The sequence below is a fragment of the Sarcophilus harrisii genome, chromosome 2, assembly GCF_902635505.1.
Source record: "Sarcophilus harrisii chromosome 2, mSarHar1.11, whole genome shotgun sequence".
Classification (NCBI taxonomy): Eukaryota; Metazoa; Chordata; class Mammalia; order Dasyuromorphia; family Dasyuridae; genus Sarcophilus; species Sarcophilus harrisii.
Genome location: NC_045427.1, coordinates 485,341,914 through 485,365,790, shown reverse-complemented (window position 1 = coordinate 485,365,790; position 23,877 = coordinate 485,341,914). Strand labels below are relative to the sequence as shown.

The 23,877-nt window shown below is 40.2% G+C and overlaps 2 protein-coding genes across 6 annotated transcripts in view; one reads left to right on the top strand and one right to left on the bottom strand.

Moving 5' to 3' along the window:
• The first annotated feature begins 274 nt into the window (after nucleotides 1-274).
• On the top strand, nucleotides 275-9,214 carry REXO4 (REX4 homolog, 3'-5' exonuclease). The gene is made up of 9 exons (XM_031954913.1): nucleotides 275-1,014; nucleotides 1,166-1,449; nucleotides 2,801-3,159; nucleotides 3,848-3,985; nucleotides 4,313-4,506; nucleotides 5,619-5,707; nucleotides 6,400-6,474; nucleotides 7,421-7,495; nucleotides 7,645-9,214. The coding sequence occupies exons 2-9, from the start codon at nucleotides 1,198-1,200 to the stop codon at nucleotides 7,753-7,755; spliced, it is 1,293 nt and encodes a 430-aa protein (XP_031810773.1). The 5' UTR covers nucleotides 275-1,014; nucleotides 1,166-1,197; the 3' UTR covers nucleotides 7,756-9,214.
• Nucleotides 9,215-9,468: 254 nt separating this feature from the next.
• STKLD1 (serine/threonine kinase like domain containing 1) overlaps nucleotides 9,469-23,877 on the bottom strand; it is a 43,562-nt gene continuing 29,153 nt past the window's right edge. For 3 of the 5 annotated variants that reach the window (XM_012554002.3, XM_031954910.1, XM_031954912.1), the window contains 10 exons: nucleotides 23,016-23,146; nucleotides 19,506-19,589; nucleotides 17,927-18,043; nucleotides 16,446-16,583; nucleotides 15,853-15,981; nucleotides 13,359-13,487; nucleotides 13,129-13,257; nucleotides 11,880-12,020; nucleotides 10,181-10,260; nucleotides 9,469-9,770 (listed from right to left, as the gene is read on the bottom strand). In XM_012554002.3, coding sequence (XP_012409456.1) covers nucleotides 9,687-9,770; nucleotides 10,181-10,260; nucleotides 11,880-12,020; nucleotides 13,129-13,257; nucleotides 13,359-13,487; nucleotides 15,853-15,981; nucleotides 16,446-16,583; nucleotides 17,927-18,043; nucleotides 19,506-19,589; nucleotides 23,016-23,146 — 1,162 coding nt within the window. In that variant the 3' untranslated portion in view covers nucleotides 9,469-9,686. Of the gene's footprint in view, nucleotides 9,771-10,180; nucleotides 10,261-11,678; nucleotides 11,836-11,879; nucleotides 12,021-13,128; nucleotides 13,258-13,358; nucleotides 13,488-15,852; nucleotides 15,982-16,445; nucleotides 16,584-17,926; nucleotides 18,044-19,505; nucleotides 19,590-23,015; nucleotides 23,147-23,877 lie in introns of those variants that run through there. The other 2 variants (XM_031954911.1, XR_004232330.1) reach the window with 2 other exon arrangements.

The following is a 23,877-nucleotide window of genomic DNA, read 5'->3' as shown; positions in this document are numbered from 1 at the left end:
AACACCCCTTCTGCCAACTTCGTGGCCCGTTGGAAAGAACTGTTCTCATCCCCCCTTCTGGAAGCGTCTGACCGGTTGGCGCCGGCTGGTTGCTCTCACTCTGGTTGTCTGCCTTGGTGCGGTCCCTGCGCGCGCTAGAGCTTCTGGGAGCCACAAGCGGCAGGTGTGGGGGAGGGGGGGTAAACGGGCTGCTCAGGGAGGACGAGTGGTTCTGGCGTGAGGGCTGGCGGCGCCCTTTCCGGAGCTGCTCCCCGGCAGCGGGGGGAGGGGGGATGCCGGGGTGAATGAAATCCGGTAAGAACAGGTCTGCACTTCCGCGACTTGTTCCTCAACACATTGATGTACACACGTGTAAGTGTGTGTCTATTATCCAGACATGTGGCAAGAGATACATATGTGTGAGATACAACGTACGTGAGCCAGGATGAATGAATGAAAACTCATTTATTAAGCGCCCGGGGCCAGGCGTTAGAGACATAAACGGAAAAATGGAGAGTTCTCAAAGGGAGAAAGCGCGAGAACGGAGAGGGAGGGGAAGGGAAGAAGAGGCAGAAGCTGGCAAACCGAGGTACCAGCCCTGCTTCTTGGCGTTACCCCTATTGCAGTCCCCTCGATCCCTTCCTTTTACCCAGTCCGCTTTCTCCTCTCCCCGAAGGCTCAAGCTGTGACTGCCAAACCCAAGCAGCCAAACCCCCGCCGGCGGGCCCACGACTGTGTCGCCCCCCCCTCACTCAACACCGACCGGAACCCGCGCACATCCTCCCGGAACTCTCGCGAGAGGCTCGCCGGTCCCAGCCGGCCCAGAGAAGCTGGGCTTCAGAGAGCACCGCGTGCGTGCGTGCGTGCGTGCGTGCGCGTTGCGTCACACGTGCGCCCGGAGAGGCTAGCAACCTGCCAAGGACCGGGCTACGGAAGCCGCGACGCTTCCCAGCGGCGTGCTGGGGATTGACTTCTCTCTGTAGCGTGGAAGGACCGGAGGGGTCTCTCACCGGCGGAGGCAGCGCAGGCCTTGAGGTGAGCGAGGAGACGGGGAAAGGGGGCGTGGGTCTGGAAGCGCAGGGTCCCCGGAGCAGCCTCGGGCGCTGTCGGAGGCCTGGCCGGGAGGGGATCCCAAGCCCCGGGTGGGTCTGAGCCCCGCTCACGCACGGGGTCCTTTCGTCCTCAGCTGCCCGCTCGGGGCGCTCCGGGAGCGCCGAGATGAAAGTGAAGGCCAGAGTCGCCGAGCCTTCCGAGGCGCGCGCGGCGGCCAAGCCGGAGCTCGTCCAGAAGCAGCAGCAGCAGAAGAAGAAGAAGAAGAGATTCTGGAAAAAATACCCGCAGGCGGCCGCGGAAGCTTCCCGGAAAGCGGAGAGCAAGGACGGCCGGGCGGGGCCGGGGGCGGGGCCGGGGGCGGCGCTGCCCCCCAAAGGGCCGCAAGAATTCTCCCACAACTGGAAGGCCTTGCAAGAAGTAAGTTGTAAGCGGGGGCGCCCCAGGCCCCGGAGAAAGTGGCCCCCTCTGGGCGCACCCGGGGCCCTCGGGACAAGGCGCCCGGCCTCCTCGAGCCTCAGTTTCCTCACCTGTCAAATGAGGCAGTTGAACTGGATGATCTCCACTTGTAGCTCTAGCTCCATCAACCCCCTTTTTTTCCCCCAGGACATCGCATGGCACCAACCGCTTGCTTTTTAAATGAAAGAAAGGGAATAATTTTTCTCTTCAACACTAACGGGACTAGAATTTAAGAATACTTTGAAAGATCCCGAAATTATAACAAAAACAATAGCTAATATTTACATAGGGCTTACTGTGTGTCAGGCACTTTATAATTATATAATAATAATTATAATTTAAATTGATAATTTATGTATTATAATAATTTATAACTATTATAATTGGTGTTTACAATAACCCTGAAACATGGGTACTGTTATTATCCCCATTTTACAGTTGCATAGACTGAGGCAGACTGGGATGAAGTAAAGAGCTGAGGGCTATCCGGTAGTTCTTGCCTGATGCCAGATTTGACCTTAAATCTTCCCGACTCTAGGCCTGGTATTTTATTCACTATGCCAACACCTACCTGCTCTTAGTTTATACAGTCTTCCCTCCCCCCCACCCCAGGCAGAATTAATCCATAAGACAATATAGAGAAATTCAGGTGAAATTTTTTATTTCAAAATAAGGGTTTTTTTGCATCATTTTTATAGTAGTCTTAGTACACTATTATTGCATGAGGTAAGTTCCAAGATGCTGTGAGATATGAAAAGGAGATGGGGTCCTAGACTTGGGAAATCTGGGAAAGCTTCAGAACAAAAATTTGGCTGATCCACAAGTATTTATTGGGTTAAGTGTTTGGAATTCTGTAGAAACAAGGGACAGGTGTTAGATTAGAAGTCACAATTGGAAAAGAATAGTTTATTCGGAAATAATATATAGAAATAAATGAAAGTTCTTTTTTTACATGTAAATAGAAGTTTAATTTGCAGGAAAAACTAGAGTTGAAAATATTATATAAGAAGAGGACATCTTTGAGAGTAGGCAACATCATTTTTGTTCATGCAACTGGCATAATAGTTATTTGAAGGACCAGCCACAACAATATTCACACACATATTTAAGTATTGTATTTCTATGTTGGTTTGGTTTGTGCAACTACATAATAGTGCTTGTTGATGCATAAATCACAGAAATGTTTGAGTTTAGCTGTCTAAATTCTCATGATAAAAAATAAAAAGAGAGATGTTCTTAGAAATAGAGCTACAAATTTTGAGTGTTTAATTGTCCATTTAAAATTTTGGGGGGTTTTTTTGGTCCTTATCAGCTGTTGAAACAAAAAACGACAAATCCAGAAAAGTTAGTTCCTGCCTCTCCAAGGAATTCCAGAAAACAAACCAAAAGCCACTACCAGAATGGCAAGCATGTTTTTAAAGAGGAAGAACATGGTGATGCAGAACTACCAAAGATGACAGGCAAAACAGGCCAACCCTTCAAGGCTTCTGTCTCTTTAGGATCTTTAAATGACACGAAGGTTGTCCTTCATAAAAAATTCAGTGAAACAAAGGGAAAAGACAATGGAACTGAAACCAAGAAAAGAAAAAATGGTGGCCTTCACCAGAAAATCGTAGACATCAAGCATAAGAAGAGGAAAACAGAAGAATTAGTAACTCCTTCACCAACAGAGTGAGTACTGGACCTCCTGGATTCCTTTGGAATTGGAATTTATCTAATTGGTGTAAAGAGTATTATTCAAGGAGGAAGAAACCATCCTAATTCCCACAGATGGCCTCCATGGTCTTTGTGCTGCAAGTAGGTACTAGGTTTTAAAAATAGGAATGTTAAATAGAACATTGATTTAATATTGCCTACTCCTTGATGAAAAGATTTAAGTTTTGATATATTATAGAAATAAGCTTTAGCACATAGATCCATTAGCTCCTGTGGCATGTGCTTAAGCAATAGGAACCTCATAAGTGGCAGTTAGAACAAAACTAGAGTCACAATGTCAGAACTCTCAAAGTATCAGGCCTTTTAAAGCATTTAATAAGAGTTCTGAACCTAGAGTACATGAACTTTTTCTTTTTTAAAAAAAATTTATAGCTGTTTCAATATAGTTATGTTTTTTGTTATGCTATGTTATTTTATGCATTTAAAAACATCATTTAGAGTTCAGACTTATAGACTTTACCACACTTCCAAAACGGTCCATGCCATAAAAAAGCTCACCACGTCTCTGATCTAAAGAATCCCTTCTTTATTCTTTGCCTATATTGTCTTTAGTAGTAAGGCATAGTCTTCATGACAGCAGATAAGAAAGAAATGGATAAGTAGATTTTTCTTTTTTTGATGCTATCTTTTCTTTGCTTTTTAGATCAGACATCTGGTTTGATGATGTAGATCCTAAAGATATTGAAGCTGCCATTGGTCCAGAAGCTGCAAAAATAGCCCGAAAAAAACTGGGTCTAAAGGAAAATAATATATCACTGGTAAAAGAAGGAGCATTCGAAGGGTATGTTGAAGGTTTTTTGTTTTGGGGTTTATTTTGTGTTTTGTTTTTTTTTTTTTTTTTACTAAAGGAGATGTGTGCTGCATAGAACAAGTGGAATACAGGAGTGTTCAAGAACATAAATGGGTTTGCCTCCTTTTCTTAGGCAATGTGAATAAACTGAACTACCTCTTTAGTTAAATGGCAATAACCAGGGGCATGTTGTCACTTTAGTAACAAGTCATGCTAGGGCAATAAATCATTTGTGCTCTTGTTATAGGTTACTAATGTGCAGAGATTCATGTGTTTTGGTCCAGGTGTTTTTAACCCAGACTTTTGGTTCCCTCTCAGCATGACCAAAGTCGTAGCTATGGACTGCGAGATGGTGGGAGCAGGGCCAGATGGGGAAGAAAACATCCTTGCCCGAGTGTCCATTGTGAACCAGTTTGGAAAGTGTATTTATGACAAGTACGTCAAACCAACAGAGAAAGTGACTGATTACCGGACAGATGTCAGTGGGATTCGGCCAGAAGACATCAAATATGGTAGGCAGAATGCCTTCCATAAACACCAGAATCAGCCTAAAAGAATTACTGCTAAGAACATCTGTATTTATCTCTTCCCCCTTCTCTATGCAAGAAATACTATTAATAGTACAAAGAGTTCTCTAAGCAGCTTACTGTCCCTACAGACTTTAAAAGGGAGAAAAAAACATAAATGGCATTTGACAAAGGATCTATAACAGTGGAACTCTATATCTCAAGTGTCAGTAATTCTTTTGGAAGGACACTTATGAATTCACCTCTTTGGGAGGAACTTTTTTCATTTGGGTCTGTGCTGCCTGTTTTGAAGCCAAGAACAGTATTCCACTTTGTATTCATTTGTACTTTTAGGCCATGCTTGTTAAAATTCATTATGTTTTATGATAGATCAAGTAAGGTTCAGGTGGCTGAGACCTTCTTATATAAAGGGGAAATCCATGTTCTGGATTTAGGTCCTAGTACCCTCTCTCCCTCTGCTGTGTAACCATGGACAAAGCATTTCACACCTTTGAACTTACTGAAAAATAATGAAGACTGGGCTGAATCATCTCTCTCTAAGGTCCCTTCCAGAGCTAACGGTCTGTGACTTTGTAATTCTAGTTTTAATGTAATCATTTTGAACACAGCTTATTTTTTGCTACTTATATTTAAGGATAATCTCCTCTAAGACTCTCTTCTGCTGCTTCATTGTGATATGGAAGTAACTACACAGACACACACACACACACACACACATACACACACACACACACACACATGAAGGCTTTTCCAGTGGTACATAAGTTCTGATAGGTTCTACCAAACTGGAAAGTGTGGTGTGGGCCTAGTGACCGACAGTGATGCTTCTCATTTCCTTCTATGTTCCTTCCTGCCCATCCCTAAATGGGTAATTTAAAAAAAAGATTATCTAGCTAATACTTTTTCTTAGGCATCTGATGATATTTAAGATATGCAAGCCAAGTATCCAGGTCAGGAACCAAAAGCCTTTGTGGTTGTTTTAATTGTAATGTTTCTAACAACATCTGGGAATGTCACTGCCTTGCTGATTGTGGCTCCTCTTAGTAACCTGCTTCTCCACCATTCCTACTTGACAAATAGTTTCTTTGGGTTTCCAGGAGAAGAGTACCAAGTTGTTCAAAAGGAGGTGGCAGAACTGCTTAAGGACAGGATTCTAGTTGGACATGCCCTTCATAATGACTTAAAGGTAAATGGGCTATCCTTATTGTAATTGTTTATGCCTACGTTGTGCCAGTCAGCTTAGGTGTTTAGATGACCTAACTCTGGCTAAATGGCTTATTGTAGAACTTGGGTTCTTCATAGAAAGTCATTCTGTTAAATTTTTTTTGAGTAAAAACCAAAAGTCTTCAGGGTGGCCATCAATTTGGGGTTTCTCCCAAATGATAAGAGGGGATTAAAGCTTGCCCTTGGACCATAAAACAGCCTTTTTTCTATTTCTGTGTCTTCATAAATGTACTTTTTTTCTCTACAAGTATCCCTGAGAAACCCAGGCCTGATTTACAAATCTGCTCTGACATATTTTGTATTGCTTTCTATCACCCACTACATTTGCCATTACATTATATAATTATATATAAAAATAAAATCCCATGCTAGATGATGCATGCATAAAGGCAGGGTTTCTGTCTTTAGTCACTTTTTGTCTCCTACATGTTGGAGTGGCCACTCATTAATATTGAATCACCTGAAGCCTAAAGAAAAAGTATGACGGTTTACGTTAGTCCATACCAAGCTTACCTGGATTGGGTGACTATTATGTCACCTGGCAAGATAACATCAGTTTATGTTTATCTCGAGTGTTTTGGCAGTGCAACATATCCTCAAAGTTTGAGAAATCAAGGGTGTGGTTCTGAATTGTATTTATATTATTTGTTCCAGATTCTACTTCTTGATCATCCCAAAAAGAAGATCCGGGATACCCAGAAATATAAACCTTTCAGGACACAAGTAAAGGTAGGCAATGTTTTGGAGAAAGAAAAATCTGATTGTTAAGTGTGTCAGTTTAATTTCATTTCACACCAGTTGTTAGCAGTTCTACCTTATAGTGGGTTCGTAGATTTGTTTTTAGCCCTAGAAAAGGGAGGATAGTTTTGAATAAAGTAAATTGATGTTGGCTGCTTTCCTTTAAAATGTGTTACCATCTGCTTGATTTTTATGTTGTTGTCTGTAATGAGATTTTCACATGTCTATGTTACATTATTACAAATGCCTTTCACAAGGAATTAAGATTTCTTTTCAAGGAAAGGACAGCTTGAGAAATTGAAGCAAAGACAAGTTTTATCCATTTCATTTCATTTAAATTCATTGACAAGTACAATTTTAATAAGTTAGACACTCAGCAAATTTTTGCTAGTGACAGTGAAGAAAGATATATGGCCTAGTAGACAGAAAGTCCCGCATTGTAATCAGAAAGGCCTGTACCCTGACATCCTAGCTGTGTCAGTCATATAACTTTTCACTTCCCCAGGCAATTCTGAGAGATCCTAAGTTACAGATGATTTGCCATTCAACATTGGTAGAAAAGTAAGAAAGGAAGGAAACAAAGAATCTTTTTCCTCCTTAGGGAGCAGGGAACTAAAAATTGTGCCTTAGGTAATCATCTTCATTACCTGGCAAGGTTAACTGAGCTGAATGCCAGAAAAGCTTAAAAGATTTTGTTTGGTGACAGACTAGAAAACATGTCATGTAGCTGGGATGGGATAATCCACTCTTTTCTTCTGAGGTCAGTGATCTCCATTAAAACCAAAATTGTCCTCCATTTGACTTTTAGGTTATTCTTTTCTTCTTCACTGCGCTTGGAGATCATCTCTATTTTGACAAAAAGTTTAAATTCTTCCCAAACAGAAAGTGTTTATTTAATCTCAAAACATCTCTCTAACCTTCATCATTTCTTCTGCAGAGTGGAAGACCATCTCTGAAACTGCTCAGTGAGAAAATTCTTGGTATCAAAATACAGCAGTCAGAACATTGTTCGGTAGGTGACCTTTGTGGACAATAGCACACAAATATATTTCACTGTCATCACTGACTATGATTATACGTGTCCAAGAACACCTAAATGAAATGACACTGCTTCTTAACCTTGACCTCCCTTCCTAATTTTTTGGTTCTTTTTACTTCCAGATTCAAGATGCCCAGGCAGCAATGAGACTCTATGTAATGGTAAAAAAACATTGGGAAGGAATCATCAAAGACAAATATAAACTACCAAGAGAGAAAAAGATAAAAGCATAACTGAGCCCTCCTTTCCACTATTTCTGCTTCCTACCCTGAATGCCAGCTTGTTCCTCAGCAGTGTGATCACGTCCCCAGAAGAAATGGAGCAGAGGCCTTTCTGGGCCAAATTGGAGCAGGGTATTCTGTCAGCTTACCACCTCTTGTTTGCTGATTGTGTAGCCCTTGGAGTTGGCACAGGGGAAATATTTCCCAAGATGGTCACTTTTTTGGAGAAACTTTCAAACTTGTGGCTATAAGGGTATATGTGCTACTAAAGGGAATTTGTGGCTATAAGGGTATGTGTGCTACTAAAGGGAATTTGACCTTTTCCAGACATAGTAGTTCTTGTCCAAGAGCTCGAAGTTTCTTGTTGACATTCCTTTCCTATCTTCCAGAAGTCACTGTTAATATCAGAGGCATAATTAAAATGTAGGTGAGGGAGTCTTTGTGAGGGATGGTCTTTTCTTTGAGCACAGAGACTGGTTCTGGGCTTCAGTGAAGGTATGCAGCCGCCAGTGAAATGATCACTTTCTACACTAATAAATAAATGCTCTTGTCTAACAGAAGACATATAGTATGTTAGTGGCTTGTTAATTAGGATCACTGCCATCTCTCTACTCTCACACTATATGTGCAAAGTGGTATCATGAACCAGGCTGTGGATAAATATGGGGAACAGTATCGAGCCATCCAGTGGACCTAGAGCAGCCAGGAAACTCAAATTTCTATAATTTATCTTGATAAAAATTAACCAGAGAAGCTAACAAACTTAATTCCCACTCTAATAAGTTATTGCTGAAATAACTTAGGAGAAAATCTGTATCTGGCAGACTAACCCTAAATGCGTGGCATATACATCTAATACCTTCTTGGGAGACTTGTCTCTGAAAAATGTTACATTGTTTCTGCCCCCATTTAAATTTTTACTGATTTGGTGGTAATCTGCAAAGGAGCCCCTGATGTAGGCCTCTATTCTGGGAATAATTTGACCTTCCAGAATCCCTAAATCATACATAATATTTAGATGGTATAAATAATATAGAAATTTTAAGTGTTGGTTGTACAGTCATAACCTTATTAACATAAACATCCTAAAATATAATGAGCACATCTAAGAACTGCACTCTTGGGAGTGATTTGGTTTTTTTTTTTGTTTTTTTTTTTTTTTAATAATTTATTGACCTTATAATATTTGAGCCTAAGAAAGCTATTATTTGGGGGGTTAAAGAGAAGCTACTGTTTGATCATACTCCAAGACCAAAGGGTCAATTTCATCTTGTAATTCAAGGTGATTGCCTCTAAACCTGCCTGAGAGTTTATAATTTTCCTAATAGGAGTTTAAAAGACATGCTGTACTAATTAAAATGTACAAGGCTAGAGGATTTTTAGTTGTTCCAAAGATTTTCTTTTTATTATGTATAATTGTACTGGGTATATATTATCTGAAGTAAATGCTACTTTGTACATTTAAAATTAACTTTATTGTTGATTCTGTTGTCCTCAATTTTTTTCCTTGCTTACAATGTTGATAGCGGGTGAAACTAATTTTTCACTAAGTGCCATTAACTTCAAAGAATTCTCTCCATGGAAATTGATCAGACACTTGCACTTTATACTCAGGTTCTATAGGGTTAGCCAATCCTCTGGTCAGAGCACTGACCAGAATTTCCTTTAAACCCTGAATTCAATCCAGAGTTAGAAGTTTATCAATTTATATAAACTAAAGAAAGATGAAATTATTTCCCTTTATTATGTGTCTATGAACACTTATCAGAGGCATAAACTGCTTTTAGAGCTAAGAGTTCTTCCAAAAATCTTCATAATTAAGAAAAAGCAGCACTTTCACTGGCTGACTATGTGGTGATAAAAAGCAGGATCTTGTTGAAATGGCACAAATATGATATCTCATGATTGGACAAATATTTTCTTTGATGGTATTTTGCATTTCTTCATTCCCGAGTCTTTTCTGACTTGATTTTAGGAAGAAATTCATTCATTTTCTTAATTGCTTTGGTCGCAAGCTTTAGGAGCTCCTAGGAGTAGAAAACAAAGTTTGACACAAAACTAGAGATTTGTAGGAAAGCAATAACACAATTTGGTCATAATGGATTAGATGAAAGGCAGTTCAAAGAGGACTGACCTAGAGACTAGCAGATACCATATTAAGGAGCACTCTTAAGAGATCAAAGGACTGGACAGTGAATAAATAGATCTATGCTGCATGAACATAGTATTGAATGGAAACTTTTTTTTAAATTGAAATTTACTCTCAAATTTATTTTAGCTAGTAATCATATAAAACCAGAAAGGGGATAATTGACAGGAACTTTAAAACCTATATAATAAGCTACTAGATTCAACTTCCAAACTTCATAAAATATCATAACTTCAAAGACTGATGTACCCAAATGACTTGCATAAACGTATACGCCAACCTACTCACCTCACTTGATGTAAACCTTGTTTCAATTTCCAGGAGCATTTCATGTATGCTGTTAGACAACAACTCTGGCACAATTTCATCTGTTAAGAGGAAGGGAAAACAACCTTCACTGTTTAATAGAAGGGTTTCCAAGGGAAGATTTACCCCCAGAATTCCTGGGTTCCACCTTCATGGTATACTTCTCATAGTGATAGTTTATTAAAGTTGGAGGAACCTTGGAGATGATCTAATTAAGCCTTCATTTTAGGGTGAGCACCAGCTATTGGAGGGATGAGGAAAGGTTTCTTTTAAAAGGTAGGTAGCACCTAAACTCAGTATGAAAGGGAGCTAGAGATTCTAGGGTGGAGATGAGAATGGAGCATGTTCCAGACATGGGGACTGCTTTTGCCAAGGCAATTAGGCAAGATACTAAATGGGTTGAGTTGGGAGATACAGAGAGCTAGCATGCCATTTTTCAGTTTTAAAAAGTACTGAACACCTGCTGTGTTCTGAGTTCCTTGGTGCTTGCAGTCTAATTGTCCTTTGTTTTTGAAAAGGATCAATAACATCATAGGATGATGTTTTGACTTGTGTGTGTGTGTGGTTTGGATTTAACTAAGGCAGAGTTGCAGAAAGTTGTCAACTTCATGTTTCCAGTCATCTAAGTCCAGTGACAAGACAAAAATAGCTTCGATGGCCTGGGATTTGATGGATAGCCTTATTAGCATGTTCATTGTCTGACCAAGCTTAAAGCAATTCACAGAGCCTGTTTCAGCACCCATCATGGCCATTAGAACAAATTGTTCTCATCCATTTTGGAAGGGAGTGGGAGTTGGGGGGAGAGATCTTCACATGCTTGAGGAAGACATACATCACCTAATTGATCAACAAGTTTGAGGCCTATTGGTTACCTTCAACCTGGTTTTACCAGGATGTGGCTACTTTGTATGCTATAGCTTCTTGGTGCACAGGTGAGAATTGGGTAATGGTCTTAGACATCAAAGGTTGATGAGCAGTCCTGAAAAGGACTTGGCAAGGCTTCACAGCAGAGATGCTAGTCCTTGAATACTCAACACACTCTAGTCTGGTATAATAGTGATGTAAACAATAGAATTAGAATGTGAATGCAAAAAGCTGTGACTTCCAGAAGAGGGAGGGCTGCAAAGTTCAAGGAAATCACACGTGTATTAAAAGGTAGGATTTCAATGGACAGTGACGGGGGAATCAGCTGTATAGGGAGCAACCTTAGGAAGAGTATGGAAGCAAGAAAATAATCCATTTTGGTAGAGAAAATGGATTATTTTCTTGCTTCCATACTCTTCTTAAGGCTGTGGAAGTGGTGTGAGATAAAGGTGGCAAAATAAATTGAAATCACGTAGTGAGGGCTTTGAATGCTAAGGAGTTTTGTCCTATCCTATATGCAGTGGGAAGCTGTTGAAGGTTTTGGAGCAAGATCTGTACATCCCGAAGATACTCTTTAGCTTGTTCAATATAAAATAGGAGAGAAAAAACTGGATACTTGTGGGCCAAGGTCTGATGCTCCTCTGCTTAGATGAGACATTGGATGGAACACTGCCATCTGCTGGCTATTTGGTCTGATGGCGCTGTAGGGATGGATGTCCTCATTCAGCATTTCACCTGATCACTCGGAGAATGACGGTTTTTCTCTTCTGGTTCTTTGTAATTGGGAAGAAAGGGAGCAAGAGGGACAAGAACTTACCGTATAAAACAAGCTCTGACAGCAGCATGCACATATTCTCTACTACCTCTGGGTCATCCCTGTGTTCCTGGTAGGTTTCTTTGATTAAGGATATTCCAGGACTGTTGTCATCGGTTACCACAATCCGAAAGGCTGCCAGCTCTGAAGAAAGGGATGTGGATGTCTTGAAGATAAACAGAGCTCATTCCATGAGGGTATGACCACATGGTCCTCTTGTGGCACAGTGGCAAGAGCTGCTTTCAGTGGTAATCTCTCCCTCTCTGGACTATTTCCTCTCCCTGAAGATACTTCTCTTTTGACATCCAGGATTTTAAAAAAACTTCAGGATTGAATATGAATCTTGGGGATAAAATCTAGACCCCCTCATTTGACAGATCAGGAAACTAGGCCCAGAGAGTGGAAGGAAAAGCTAGAATTAAAACTGATTCTCAGAGTATGCTGATTCTCAGCCCAGTGATCTTGCTATTCAGTATCTCATCTCTTAGAATTCTTCTGATCTCTGGTCCTGTCTTACTTGATCTCAGGAAAGGAAGTCAAGTTGCTTCCCATAGTAACGACAACAGTCATTCATTAATGAATGTGAACATAAGCCACTATTATCTAGAATTGGGACATTAGAGATGGAAGAGACCTTGAAGAATATCTAATCAAATTCCTTTATCTTATAAATAGGGAAACTAAAACCCAGAGAAGAAATAATGTTTTTACATGGTCACAGAGCTAGTCTATAATAATTCCTGGATTTAAATTTGAAGTATTACCCATTGTTACAAGAATAAAGATTTTCTCTATCACTTTCCCCTCTTTTCTCCCGCTAATGAATCAGCCAACAAATTAAACAGAGGTGCTTCCCAGGGCCATTGAAATAACATCATGATGTAGGTGGTCATAGTCAAAGGCCAGAACTGCTGTTGATTGCAACAATTCACATTTAGCAGTAACAGCACAGTAGGACCGAGTTAATTCTTATTGTGGCCATCAGTTGCTGACAGTAATCCCGATGAACCTGTAAGAGTGACCCCGGGGTAGAGATCAATTGTCCTTTCTGGTAAATTGGGCATGAATATCTGTTTGTGAACTACTCAAGAAAGTCATAGAATTTAGGAATGGAAAAAAATCTTCAGTTTCATCTAACCCTGCCACTTCATCCCTCAAGTGGGGAAAGAACTCTACAGAAAGCATAGTTCCAGCCCACCCAGGCCCTTAGTGACCAGAGTACACCCTGACTTCTCCTACCCAGGATTCTCACCTGATGTCCGTACCAGGCTGGCCAGCCCCTGGTAGGCATTGTTCACCAAGACAGCTTTTTGCATATGTAGCTTGATACATTTCAGCAACAGAAGTGTTAGGTGTTCAAATTCGGCACCTTCTATGCAGCCTGTCACAAAATGCACAGATGCGAAGTGGTCATAGGCTGAGCATGGACCCAGCCCAGCTTCCCCAGCTCATGCCACAGGAGTTGTCTGCATGAACCCTCACCTTGCAAAGATAGCACCCAGAGGGCAGAGCAGGCAGATTCTGCTCTGTCTCCATCATTGAGGTAGATGTCCAGGATCTTCAAGATGAGGTTCACAGCCTCCTTTAGGGGTGTCTTGTCTGGGAGGGCAGCTGAACAGATGGGAGGTTATAGTAAGTAAGGCGCTTCAAGGCCTGGGAACAGTAACTAAGGCAGAAGACTTGTAGAAATGTGGAGAGCTGTGATTCTCCTTCCCTATACTCCAACTGCAAAGTTAGTCATGTTTCCATTTCTACTGCCTCCCCAAACCCTTCCATGTTTCATATAGGTGAAAGTTGTCTGTAGAAAAACAGGCCTCTCTTCTGATGGGCTGATTAGCCCTGTCCAAATCAAAGGGCATTAAAAGAAACACTTGCATTTCTAGATCATTTGAGATTTGCAAAGCAACTCATTTGCATTCATTCATTTGATCTCCACAACAGTTTGGTAAATTAGCAAGTCACATAGATGTTTATTAACCCCATGTTCATGACTGAACAATATCAAATTCTATTATAGATAAATGTTTGTATCCTGAGGATACAAACTATAATGTTCTTGTCACTACATAGTGATCTTTGGTCACAGGGCTAGGTTTTGAAATCGGGTATTGATCAAACTTCTTTAAGCTCAATACTTTTTCACTACACTGTTGTTTTTGTTCAGTCATGTTTGACCCCATTTGGGGTTTTCTTGGCAAAGAATCACTAAAGTGGTTTGCCATTTCTTTCTCCAACTCATTTTATAGATGAGGAAACCAAGGCAATCAGGGTTAAGGGGTTTGCCCACAGTTACATAGATAGTGTCTGAGGTCAGATTTGAATTCAGAAATATTAAGTCCCCTGACTCCAGGTCCTCTCTTCACTGTACCACCTCTTCCCCCCCCCCATCCCACCCCCCACTCACTATACCATACTATCTCTCAGAATCAAAACAGGGCTTTGCTTTTGCTTACCTAAATACTTGACTCACCAGTTCAAACTAGAATGTGATCCTATGTGTAAAGAAGGCTATTTGTAATGTAAATGTGAAGTTACTTCCCTTATTAATGACACCAATTTATTCAAATGTTACAATTTGAAAGTAGCTTCCACACATTGTGCTTTATCTCATTTGGTCTTTATATGAAGCAGGCAGTGATCATCTGTCCCCTAATGTCTCTGTTATTCCCATTTTTGTAGGTGAAGCTTCTATGCCTTGATTCTAATATACACAAACGTAGACTCACTCACATTTTCTCCTCTTTTACCAGGACTCCTCCATGCCCCATGTCAAAAGCTAGCCAAAGAGAAATCCAGGCCAAGGATACATAACAGAGACCCAAGATCTATGTCAACCCACATATGACATGAATATGACTGGAGTCTTAAGTTTGATCTTCATGGGAACTGATCAGTTTTGTTCTGTTTCCTGGACCACAGATTTCACCCTAAGTCTGCCCAAACACCTTAAGAAATTCAATATATTGATTATAATGGACCATAAAAAGAAAACAGTGGGTTATCCCTCCACATATTTATCATATGATTGAGAAAAACTCATATTTCCACAGCATTTAAAGACTTAGTACAACCATACTTCATTATTAGATATATAATTCTCATCCCATAGCACTGTGGGAAGGATGGCACGCTAGTAGTAATTTGATCCTAGATAGAACGGATAAATTGCTGGAATCTTTTACAAACTGTTAAGCCATTTGGAGTTAATTTAATCTTAGAAAGAGTTATTTTGGGCCAGAACTTGAAACAAGGTACTAAATGGAACTGATTGAACAATGCTTGTGTTCACACCTTTAGAGAGCTCATAAGTATCTAAGTACTCAATGGAGTTCACACGTGTAGGGCTTAGTCCGACTTCACACTTCCCTTATGGCCAGAGAGCACTCTGGGAGATAACCCAGAATCCCTCTCCCTCCAGATGGCGGAGTTAACCTTTGGGAGATCACATATATAGGGAGCTTTTGAAGCTTGGGCTTAGTTCTTCTTGTGGGACTTAGGAGAGAGAGACTCTGGAAGAAAGCCTACAAGCCCTATCTTCGAGGCAAGAGAGATTCCTTGTATCTTCTACCTTGGTGCTGGCTGGAGGCTGAAGAAAGCAGAGGCAGAAGCCAAGGATAAAGCTGCAAGATCTCTTAGAGCTCAAGCAGAGTTAGGTCTCAACTAACTGGGCTATTTTGGAAGGAGAAATAAACGTTTGCATTTTTACCAGCTGGCTGCATTTTGGAATAATTATTTATTTCAACTGAGACTAAGGCTGCCTCCAGAAAAACCTTCACAATAAATAAATGAAGAAGGCATGTTACAGAGCTTGATTTACCTTGACATGCCCAGGGACCAGAAAATGAAAGACTATTGAAGCTTCTCAATTAGCCCTGATTCACAAGGAAGGAGAGAGTTGGGGACAAAGTGGGGTTGAGTGTGAAAAGTTTAATGGAAGGAGCCGGGATCAGGGTCAGAGCTTGAGGGTCCTACTCACCATTCACTGTGAGACTCCAGAGGAGACCCAAACAAGATAAGGAGATCTCCTTGTTATGTGAGAAATTATTCAGGCATTGATTGATGTCATAAAACGTATCAATATTCTGGAGGTGCTCCATCGAATCTTCTAAAAGGACAGACATAAAAGGTGTTTCTCAGCTGTAGCCCAAACTGCTTGAGATCAGATCAGAGGCTAAGTAGAGGCTCTGCTCCACCACAGTACCAGCCCTTCTTATCTATTCTTATCAGTCCTTGGGCTCCTAGGAATGAAAGCTAGAAAGGCCCTCAGAGATTATCTAATTTACCTATTTAATTTCAAGAGAATGTGAGTGTTTCAGTTAAGTGATCTAGAAAAGAGGGATTAAGTGACAGCTGAAATTCAAACTCAGGGCCTCAAAATCCAGAGTTCTCCCCTCTCCACCACACTGCTGGACCCCGCCTCCCCTGCCAAAGGCCTCAGAAATCTCAGCCCAGAATACCATGTGAAATTCACTCAGATTGAAAACAAAAGCAAATGTAACACACGTTTTCCTGGAGATTAGTTCTGTGGGAAGAGATGGAAGTAGAGACAGGATTGGAGGAAAATCCTACCATTGGTTGAAATAATCATCAGCATTTGGCAGACCATGGAGAGCAGCTCTTCATCTGTTGGGTAATTTCTCAAGATGGAAAGCAGGGCATCAGCAACATATTTTTCACTTGGCACATTATCTGGATGGTTTATGAAGGCTGCCCAGAGTAAATAGAACATTTTAATTGCTTAATAGGATAATAATACCTTGGGTTCATAGAGTAATTTTATCTTTATGATCTCCCACATCATGTCCTCCCAACAAGCCTCTGAGGTAGGCAGAGCAGGTATCATTAGCTCTCCATTTTACATATGAGAAAACTGAGGCCCAGGGCAGGGGAATGCCGTTATTGAGCTGTAGAGTCAGCAGCAGAACCTAGTCTCCTGAACTAGATCCCTGGGCTTTTTCTGTAAGATCACACCTGGCTTCCCACCTTCCCTGGCGCATCTCCCTTCCTGGCTGAAGTACTGTTCATTCAGTTTTCTTTCCTGCCTTTAACAGGTACATAGAATAGATCCCCTTGGCGCTGTCATAAATAGGGAGAATTTTGGTGTAAGGCAAGCAGTTCAGACTGGGAAGCCAAAGGGAAGGCTGATTTTCAATCAGGAACAGAGGGCTCAGTTTGCAGAAGGGCATTGGAAGGCACAATGAAGACACAAGCCAAGTATTAAGGATATGCAAAGTAGGCTCCATGGAGAGCTACGCTTTTGGTTTTCATTTTATATAAATGCATTTATTTTTAATACAATTAATGTAAATGTCTACTCTTCAGGGATGTAGATATTCCCCAATAGTCTAGTCTTCTTGAGAGCAGAAATGGTTTCATTTTTTAATTTTGTATCCCCAGCAAGCTTAGTGCCTACTACATTAATGGATGCTTAATGAATATTGACTTAATGATTCTGTGATAAGTTGCCTATCTTACAGGGAGGGCTCAAAACCTCCAAGTGATAGTATCACACAAGGGCATGAGCTTTGATTAGCACCCACAAATATCTTGCTCCAGGACTGAGTGGACAAACAGGAAGTTAGTGGACAAAGTCCCATGGGTGTAAAAAAAGGCACAAAAGAACAGAATGAGAATTTTATCATGTCAACTATGGTAGGTCCTGTGCTTTGCAGATATTATTTCATTTGATCCTCACAACAACCTGAGAGGTAGGTGTTACTATTTTCCCCAGTTTGTAGTTAAGAGAAACTGGGTTAAGTGACTTGCCCAGAGTCACAGAACTAATAAATGTCTGAGGCTGGATTTGAACTTAGGTCTTTGTGATTCCAGTGTGTTGCTGGCTAGAAAATAGGAGATAAAGAGATTTAGAAGAGCCAATAGACCCGAACAGCTGAGTAATTTTACTGCCCTAACTCTGACAGCCTTTACATCTCTCCGGGGCCATTTCTTAAGTGTTAATTTCTTAGTGAGACCAGTCAAAAGGCAGCCAGCATCACTCAACCAGAATAGTTAAAGAGGGAAGAGAAAGTATTTCTTAATGAACCTCATACCTTTGCTCAGAATTTTGTACAGCAACTTGCACGCACACATCTGGATTTCGAGGATATTTTGATGGCTCAGAATAATGCTGGTCACCGATTCCACCATATCCAAAAGCCATGGCAGATCTGGGCAAGGAGAAAAGGAGGAAGAGGTGTGAAGGTAAACCACCAGACTCTGAGTCTTTGGAAGGAGGTCAGGAGCTGGAGGCTGAGTAAAGACCATAGGGAGAACCACACACACGACCAGGGAGGTACTTCAGAACAGGAGGAAGGCCTGTGAATGGCGACCTAATCTATAAAAAGTTTTCCAGAGCTTTAGTGCTCTGGTGGCAGGGCCTCCAGTAATTTAGAAGCTGGTTCATTTTAAAAAGGAGGCGGCTCTGGAGTAAACTTTTTAAAAGGTCGATTTTGAGAAACAATCCTCTGACTCCCTCAACTTGTCACTGGGAGAAGAGGTTTCCCTTCTGGTACTTTATAGAAATCACATGCATACTTAACAGAGTTGAATGGCGTGACTCCAGGCAGTTTTTGCAAAAGGAAACTTATATTGTACTTACATTTCTGGGATTATATTACCCATGCCACAGGAGTCCAAAAGTTGTCTAGATGGCCACATGTATTGATAGCCAATGTTTTGTCAAAATCGATATAGTCATTTCAGAGGTGAGCAAAGGGATATATATATAGGACCATCCTTTCATATTCTCACTTCTTTCTTTTATTCCCTTCATACCACTTTCCCACTCCACCCCTTGCCCATGCATTCTACTGAAACATGAGATATTTTATACACATAAAAAATTCATTGTTTTATATATTGGGAATTAATTTTTGGGACTTTTTTGCCCCAAGGGATAGGATAAGCATAAGCATAATACCTGGATGATTGACCCAAAGTGAGTAATTAAGATCAGTAGAAAAAGTGATGTTTGGGAATGTCCCTAACCTGTGGCAATGCTATCTTAGCACCAATCCATTCTTCCCCCTCAAATGCTCCCATCAAATCCATGATCCTGGGCTGAAGGGAACAAGATGTTAGCCAACAGTGTGCTGGTGAAAATGTTCAACAATAGACTTCACAAAATAAAAAATGTACCCAGGATAGATTTCTATAGATTTAATTTGGTTTTCTTTTTTTATTTTGGAGTCAACTGGAGTTAAGTGACTTGCCCAGAGTCACACAGCTAGCACGTAACTAAGGCCACATTTCAAGTCGGGTCCTCCTAACTCCAGGGCCAGAGCTTGATCTGTTGTAGCCACTAACTGCTCCCAGTATACATTTTTACATTTAATCTGCATTATTAAAATTTTCTTCATTACTTTCTCAAGTCTAGATAATCAACAAAACAATAAATCAAGTTCTGATATGTTTGGTTTGCCAATTTCTGAAGTGTGACTTCACACTGAAAAATTAATGATAAGTTCTCCTGGGCCAGTAGGACAGCTGGTTCCAGCATACCCCTGTTGGAGCCTACTATATTATACAATTTTCATTCTATTCAGTCGTTCTCTATAACACACTAACTGACCTTCACTGAGCAAAGTTGGGCAAAAGATGAAAGGTTATGGAAAAAGGAAGGGCCTTTACCTTTATCTTGGTCAACTAAAGCCAAAAGTTGTTCTAATGCTTTGACTTGCACCTCAGGTCTGTCCAAGAAGCAATTCATGACCTCTGCATAAAACAAAATGGTACACTCTTGTTCATGATTTCCAAGAAAGGCGAACTTTAATAAAATCAATGACTTTTATCTCCTCTTTGAAATCTCCATGTAGAAAAAAAAAATACCACTCTTTCGGCAAAGATGTACTACAATGGGTAAAGGATCTCTTCCAGGTTTTTTGTCTTATTTCCTCTCCAGTGAAGCAGTGTTACACAGGAGAAAAAGATTTGACCTAGAAATCAGGGAACTTTAAATTTAGGCAAGTAATTTTCCCTTTGGACCTTAGTTTTCCCATATGCAAAACAATTATGTTGACTAATAAAGGATTGGACTAGATAATCTTCAAAGTCCTTGCTAATTCTGATAAACTGTGTTCTAAGGTCTTTCCCAACTGACTTTCTAAGATCCTTCCTACATCTGATTTCTGGCTTCTTCCAACTCCAGCATTCTGTAATTTTACAAGTAAAATTTGGCATCCTGTATTATTCTTTCTTTCTACCTATGATCTCAAGAAATTCCAAGAGAATAATTATGGTAGGAGTTTCCCTGGAGAGGGGGTAGTAAAGATACAGGAAAAGTTTAGGTTTCTTTAAACAGAACATATTTCTATAAGTAACCCACTCCCAAAGGTAATCTAAAAATTCATTTAGAACAAATGACTACCAGCCCATATGCCAAAAGTAGCAGCTCTGCCTGCAGACAGAAGAATAGTTCAGATCAACAGTTCCTGAAAATGTAATTCTCAAGGCCATGGAAATCTCTAAGACCCTTTTAGAAAGTCACTGAGATCAAAACTATTTTCATAATAATAATAATATTAAGATGTTATTTGCCTATTAAGGTTCTTCCCCCTGTTCAACCACATATCTCTGTGAAGTAGGATTTAAATCTTCATGTACTTCAACCAGAATAACATCACAATAGATTGAATGCAAAAACCAATATGAGAATTCATTTGTTTTCTACTAAAACCAGACATCGAAGAGATTTGCAAAAATATGCTACAAAATGCCACTCTTCTGTTTTTGTAAAATATAGCTGTTTTTCATTAAAATGTTATTTATGTTAATTATTCCTATTTTTAAATGGATTAATAATCTTTTTTAAATGTTTAATTTCCAATTTGATAAATATTGATAGAGCTAACCTAGATGATAAAAGCTCTTTGCGGTCCTCAGTAATTGTTAAGAGTATAAAGGGGTCCTGAGAGCAAAATGTTTGGGAGCTACTAGTCTAGAAGATTAGAAAATGGAATTTCTAATCCAGAGATTTGGCCATTTCCAGGAAAGATCACAAAGTCACTCAGGATTTCTCAGTAAATTAAACTGGTGACCAGGACTTCAAATATTAATATGCCTGCTCTCATACTTAATAGACTCAAAACTTAGATTGTTCAATTTGCTTGATGTCAACTAAATTTCACATTGCATGATTCAGGAGAAATAGCATCTGATGAGAGAACTGAAGCCTCATACTTGAGTCATAAATGTTGGTAAACACAGCACAGTGATTTACCAGCTCAGCCTCACACATACAATGAAAATATGAGATTTATGTGAATCTTGAAAGATAGGTAGGATTTCAGCAAGATGAGACAGTATGAGCAAGGATGCAGAGATAAGACAGCTCAGGGTGTGCTGAAGAGACAATGAAAAGTTCAGTCTGGCTGAAATATAGGAGATATGCAAGGGGACACTGGGAGAAAAGGTTGGAAATGTGGATTGGGATCAGTGCATAGTAGGTTTTCAGTGATGGGCCAGGAGTTTGAATTATATGCTGAACAACTGTGCCTTACTGACAGCTTTTGAAAAAAGCAGCAACATAATCAACTACATTATAGGAAGAATAATTAAGTCACCTTCATTCTCATGCTTCTTGACTTTTTGGCAGCATTTGAAATTAACTACTCTGTTTTTCAGGACACTTTTTTCCCATGACCTCCATTACACTGAACTTTTTTTGGTTTTTCTCCTGCCTACTGCTCCCTCATAGACTCCTTCCCTGATTTATCCTCTCATTTTGTGAGAATGTGACATCACTAGGTCCCTTCATAATCTCTCTAGGGGACAGCATTCACTCCTCTTTTATGCAACTAAAACTTTTATGCAAATCATTCCCAGATTTACAAATTCAATCCACTAAACCCCAGTTTTTCTACTAAACTTGAGTCCATCATCAATGAATGCTTAACATCTCCACTTGGATGTGCCACAGGTACCTCAAAACTGAACCTATGATTTTTCTCTCTGCCATCTTCCTCCTAGTCAGTTGTGCTCAAAGCTTTGACATTATACTTGATTCTTCCCTTTTATTCATTTCACTCCTCCAGGGCAGGGGCATGGGGCAGGAAAGGACATGGACTACAGCTTAGAGATAGGGTCAGGGAAGCTTTGTAGCTCTTCTTGCACTCCTCCAACCTAATCAAGTTGTCAAGATCTATTGATTTTGACCTCCACAATATGTCTATATCTAACCCCTCCTCTCCAATCACACTGCCACTCCTTTAGTACAAACTCCCATTCCTTCTCTATTGAATGATTGAGACACCTGCCTCCAGACTTTGCTCTCCAAACTAGCCTCCATAACCCCCAAAATAATCTTTTGAAGGTAGTGGTCTAAACATATAGCTCCCATGCTTAAAACATTCCTAGTATTCTCTATTGTCTCCAAGATAAAATACAAGATCCTGGCATTTAAGAACCTCCACAATCTTTCCAACTTAATTTCAATATTTGCCTTTCATGACTACATTTCAGCCAAATGGGCTGTCTTTGCCATTGCATCCTATCCTTTTCCATTTTCCTCCATTTCTTGAATACACTGAATCTCATTTGCACTTGTTGAAATTCTTTCCTTCCTGCAATGGTTAGCTCACCATCAGCTAATTAGTGAACTTTCTTTCATTACAAGGTACAAATCTTAATCTTGCATAATTGGATTCAGGCTTTTCCTACATTTCCAAACAACAGATTGTAGCAAAAAAGATTTTCATATGATCCAATGAATGCCCCTCTTGTCTAGTTCACCACAGTGCATTGGTAAACTTCAAGACAAGCATGAAATTTGGCACATAATAGGTACTTGATGTTTGTTGAGTTGAACTGATCCTAACTAGTTAAATGGATTAAGGCCATTCAAATAGATCCAGGGTTCCCATTTAATCATGAAATTTAAGACAACAATTCCAAGGCAAGTTGTTTCCCTTGGCTTCCTATTAGATTATAGGTCTTACATGGGAGGGTGTAGAGATGGATGAAACCTAACTAGAAAGCTAGCTGTGTCTAGAGAGCATGGAAAGGGCATGGACTACAATTTGGGGATAGGGCAGAGGAAGCCTTGTGGTGCATCTTATACTTCTTCAAATCATTTGATGGAGCCCAGCTGATGATATCTCCCTCACACCACCCACCCCCTTTGCTCCCTGCTTGTCCAGTAACCTAATACACTTGGGAGTCCTCCTTGCAACAGGGTTTCAGTGACAGATGTAGGCAACGGTTTCTTTATTATAACCACAGGTTTGCCAGAAGCCAACAAACAATCTTTCACGAAGGGCAATTTCATTAGATCCCTGAGAAAGCAAAAGAGAAGAAAAGATGAAGCCAGCAGTGTATAATGGGTAAATAAATAGCAATTAGAACAATTAACAACCAATACATGCCTGTATATGATGGATTACAACTTATCCAACAGTTTTCCATAGTCTCCAGCTAGAGTTTTATCAAACCCTGCAAAGCAGGTATTTTCTCCATTTTTAAAGAGGAGAAAACTGAGACCCAAGAAACTCTAGTAATTTGCCTAAGACCACATGGCTAATTCATGATGGCGTCAGGAATAGAATCTAAGGTTCCTGCTCCCTGCTCCAGGGCTTGGAATTCTACATTAAAATAATAGAATATTAAATGAAGAAGAGAACTCAGAAGGCATCCAATTTAAAATAGATCTGAACAGAAAGCTGTCTTCCAATATCTCTGATAAGTGGCCATCTAACTCAGGCTTATAGACTCTTGTCAGAGAAATCCATCATCATCTTTTTTTCCTTTTTTCTTACTTTCTATAATTTGTAATAATTTTTTATATTCATATTTTAATAGCTACAATTGTTAATAAACATTTCCCTTCACCCAATCTAAAATTGGTCTTCTGTAACTTCCATTCATCATTTTTACTTCTATCCTCTTGAGACCAAGCAGAACAAGTTTGATCCTTACTCTACTTTTCAGCCATGCAAACACTCAAAGGCAGCTATCCCATTCTATCTAAATCTTCTCCTCCACAGGCTAGATAACTCCAGTTTCTGTC

Excerpts from the sequence above, each read along its gene's own strand:
- REXO4 (XM_031954913.1), top strand. The coding sequence starts at position 1,198 with ATGAAAGTGAAGGCCAGAGTCGCCGAGCCTTCCGAGGCGCGCGCGGCG. Across the intron at positions 4,507-5,618 it reads GCCAGAAGACATCAAATATG|GAGAAGAGTACCAAGTTGTT; the intron begins GTAGGCAGAATG and ends TTGGGTTTCCAG. Across the intron at positions 6,475-7,420 it reads CTTTCAGGACACAAGTAAAG|AGTGGAAGACCATCTCTGAA; the intron begins GTAGGCAATGTT and ends TTTCTTCTGCAG.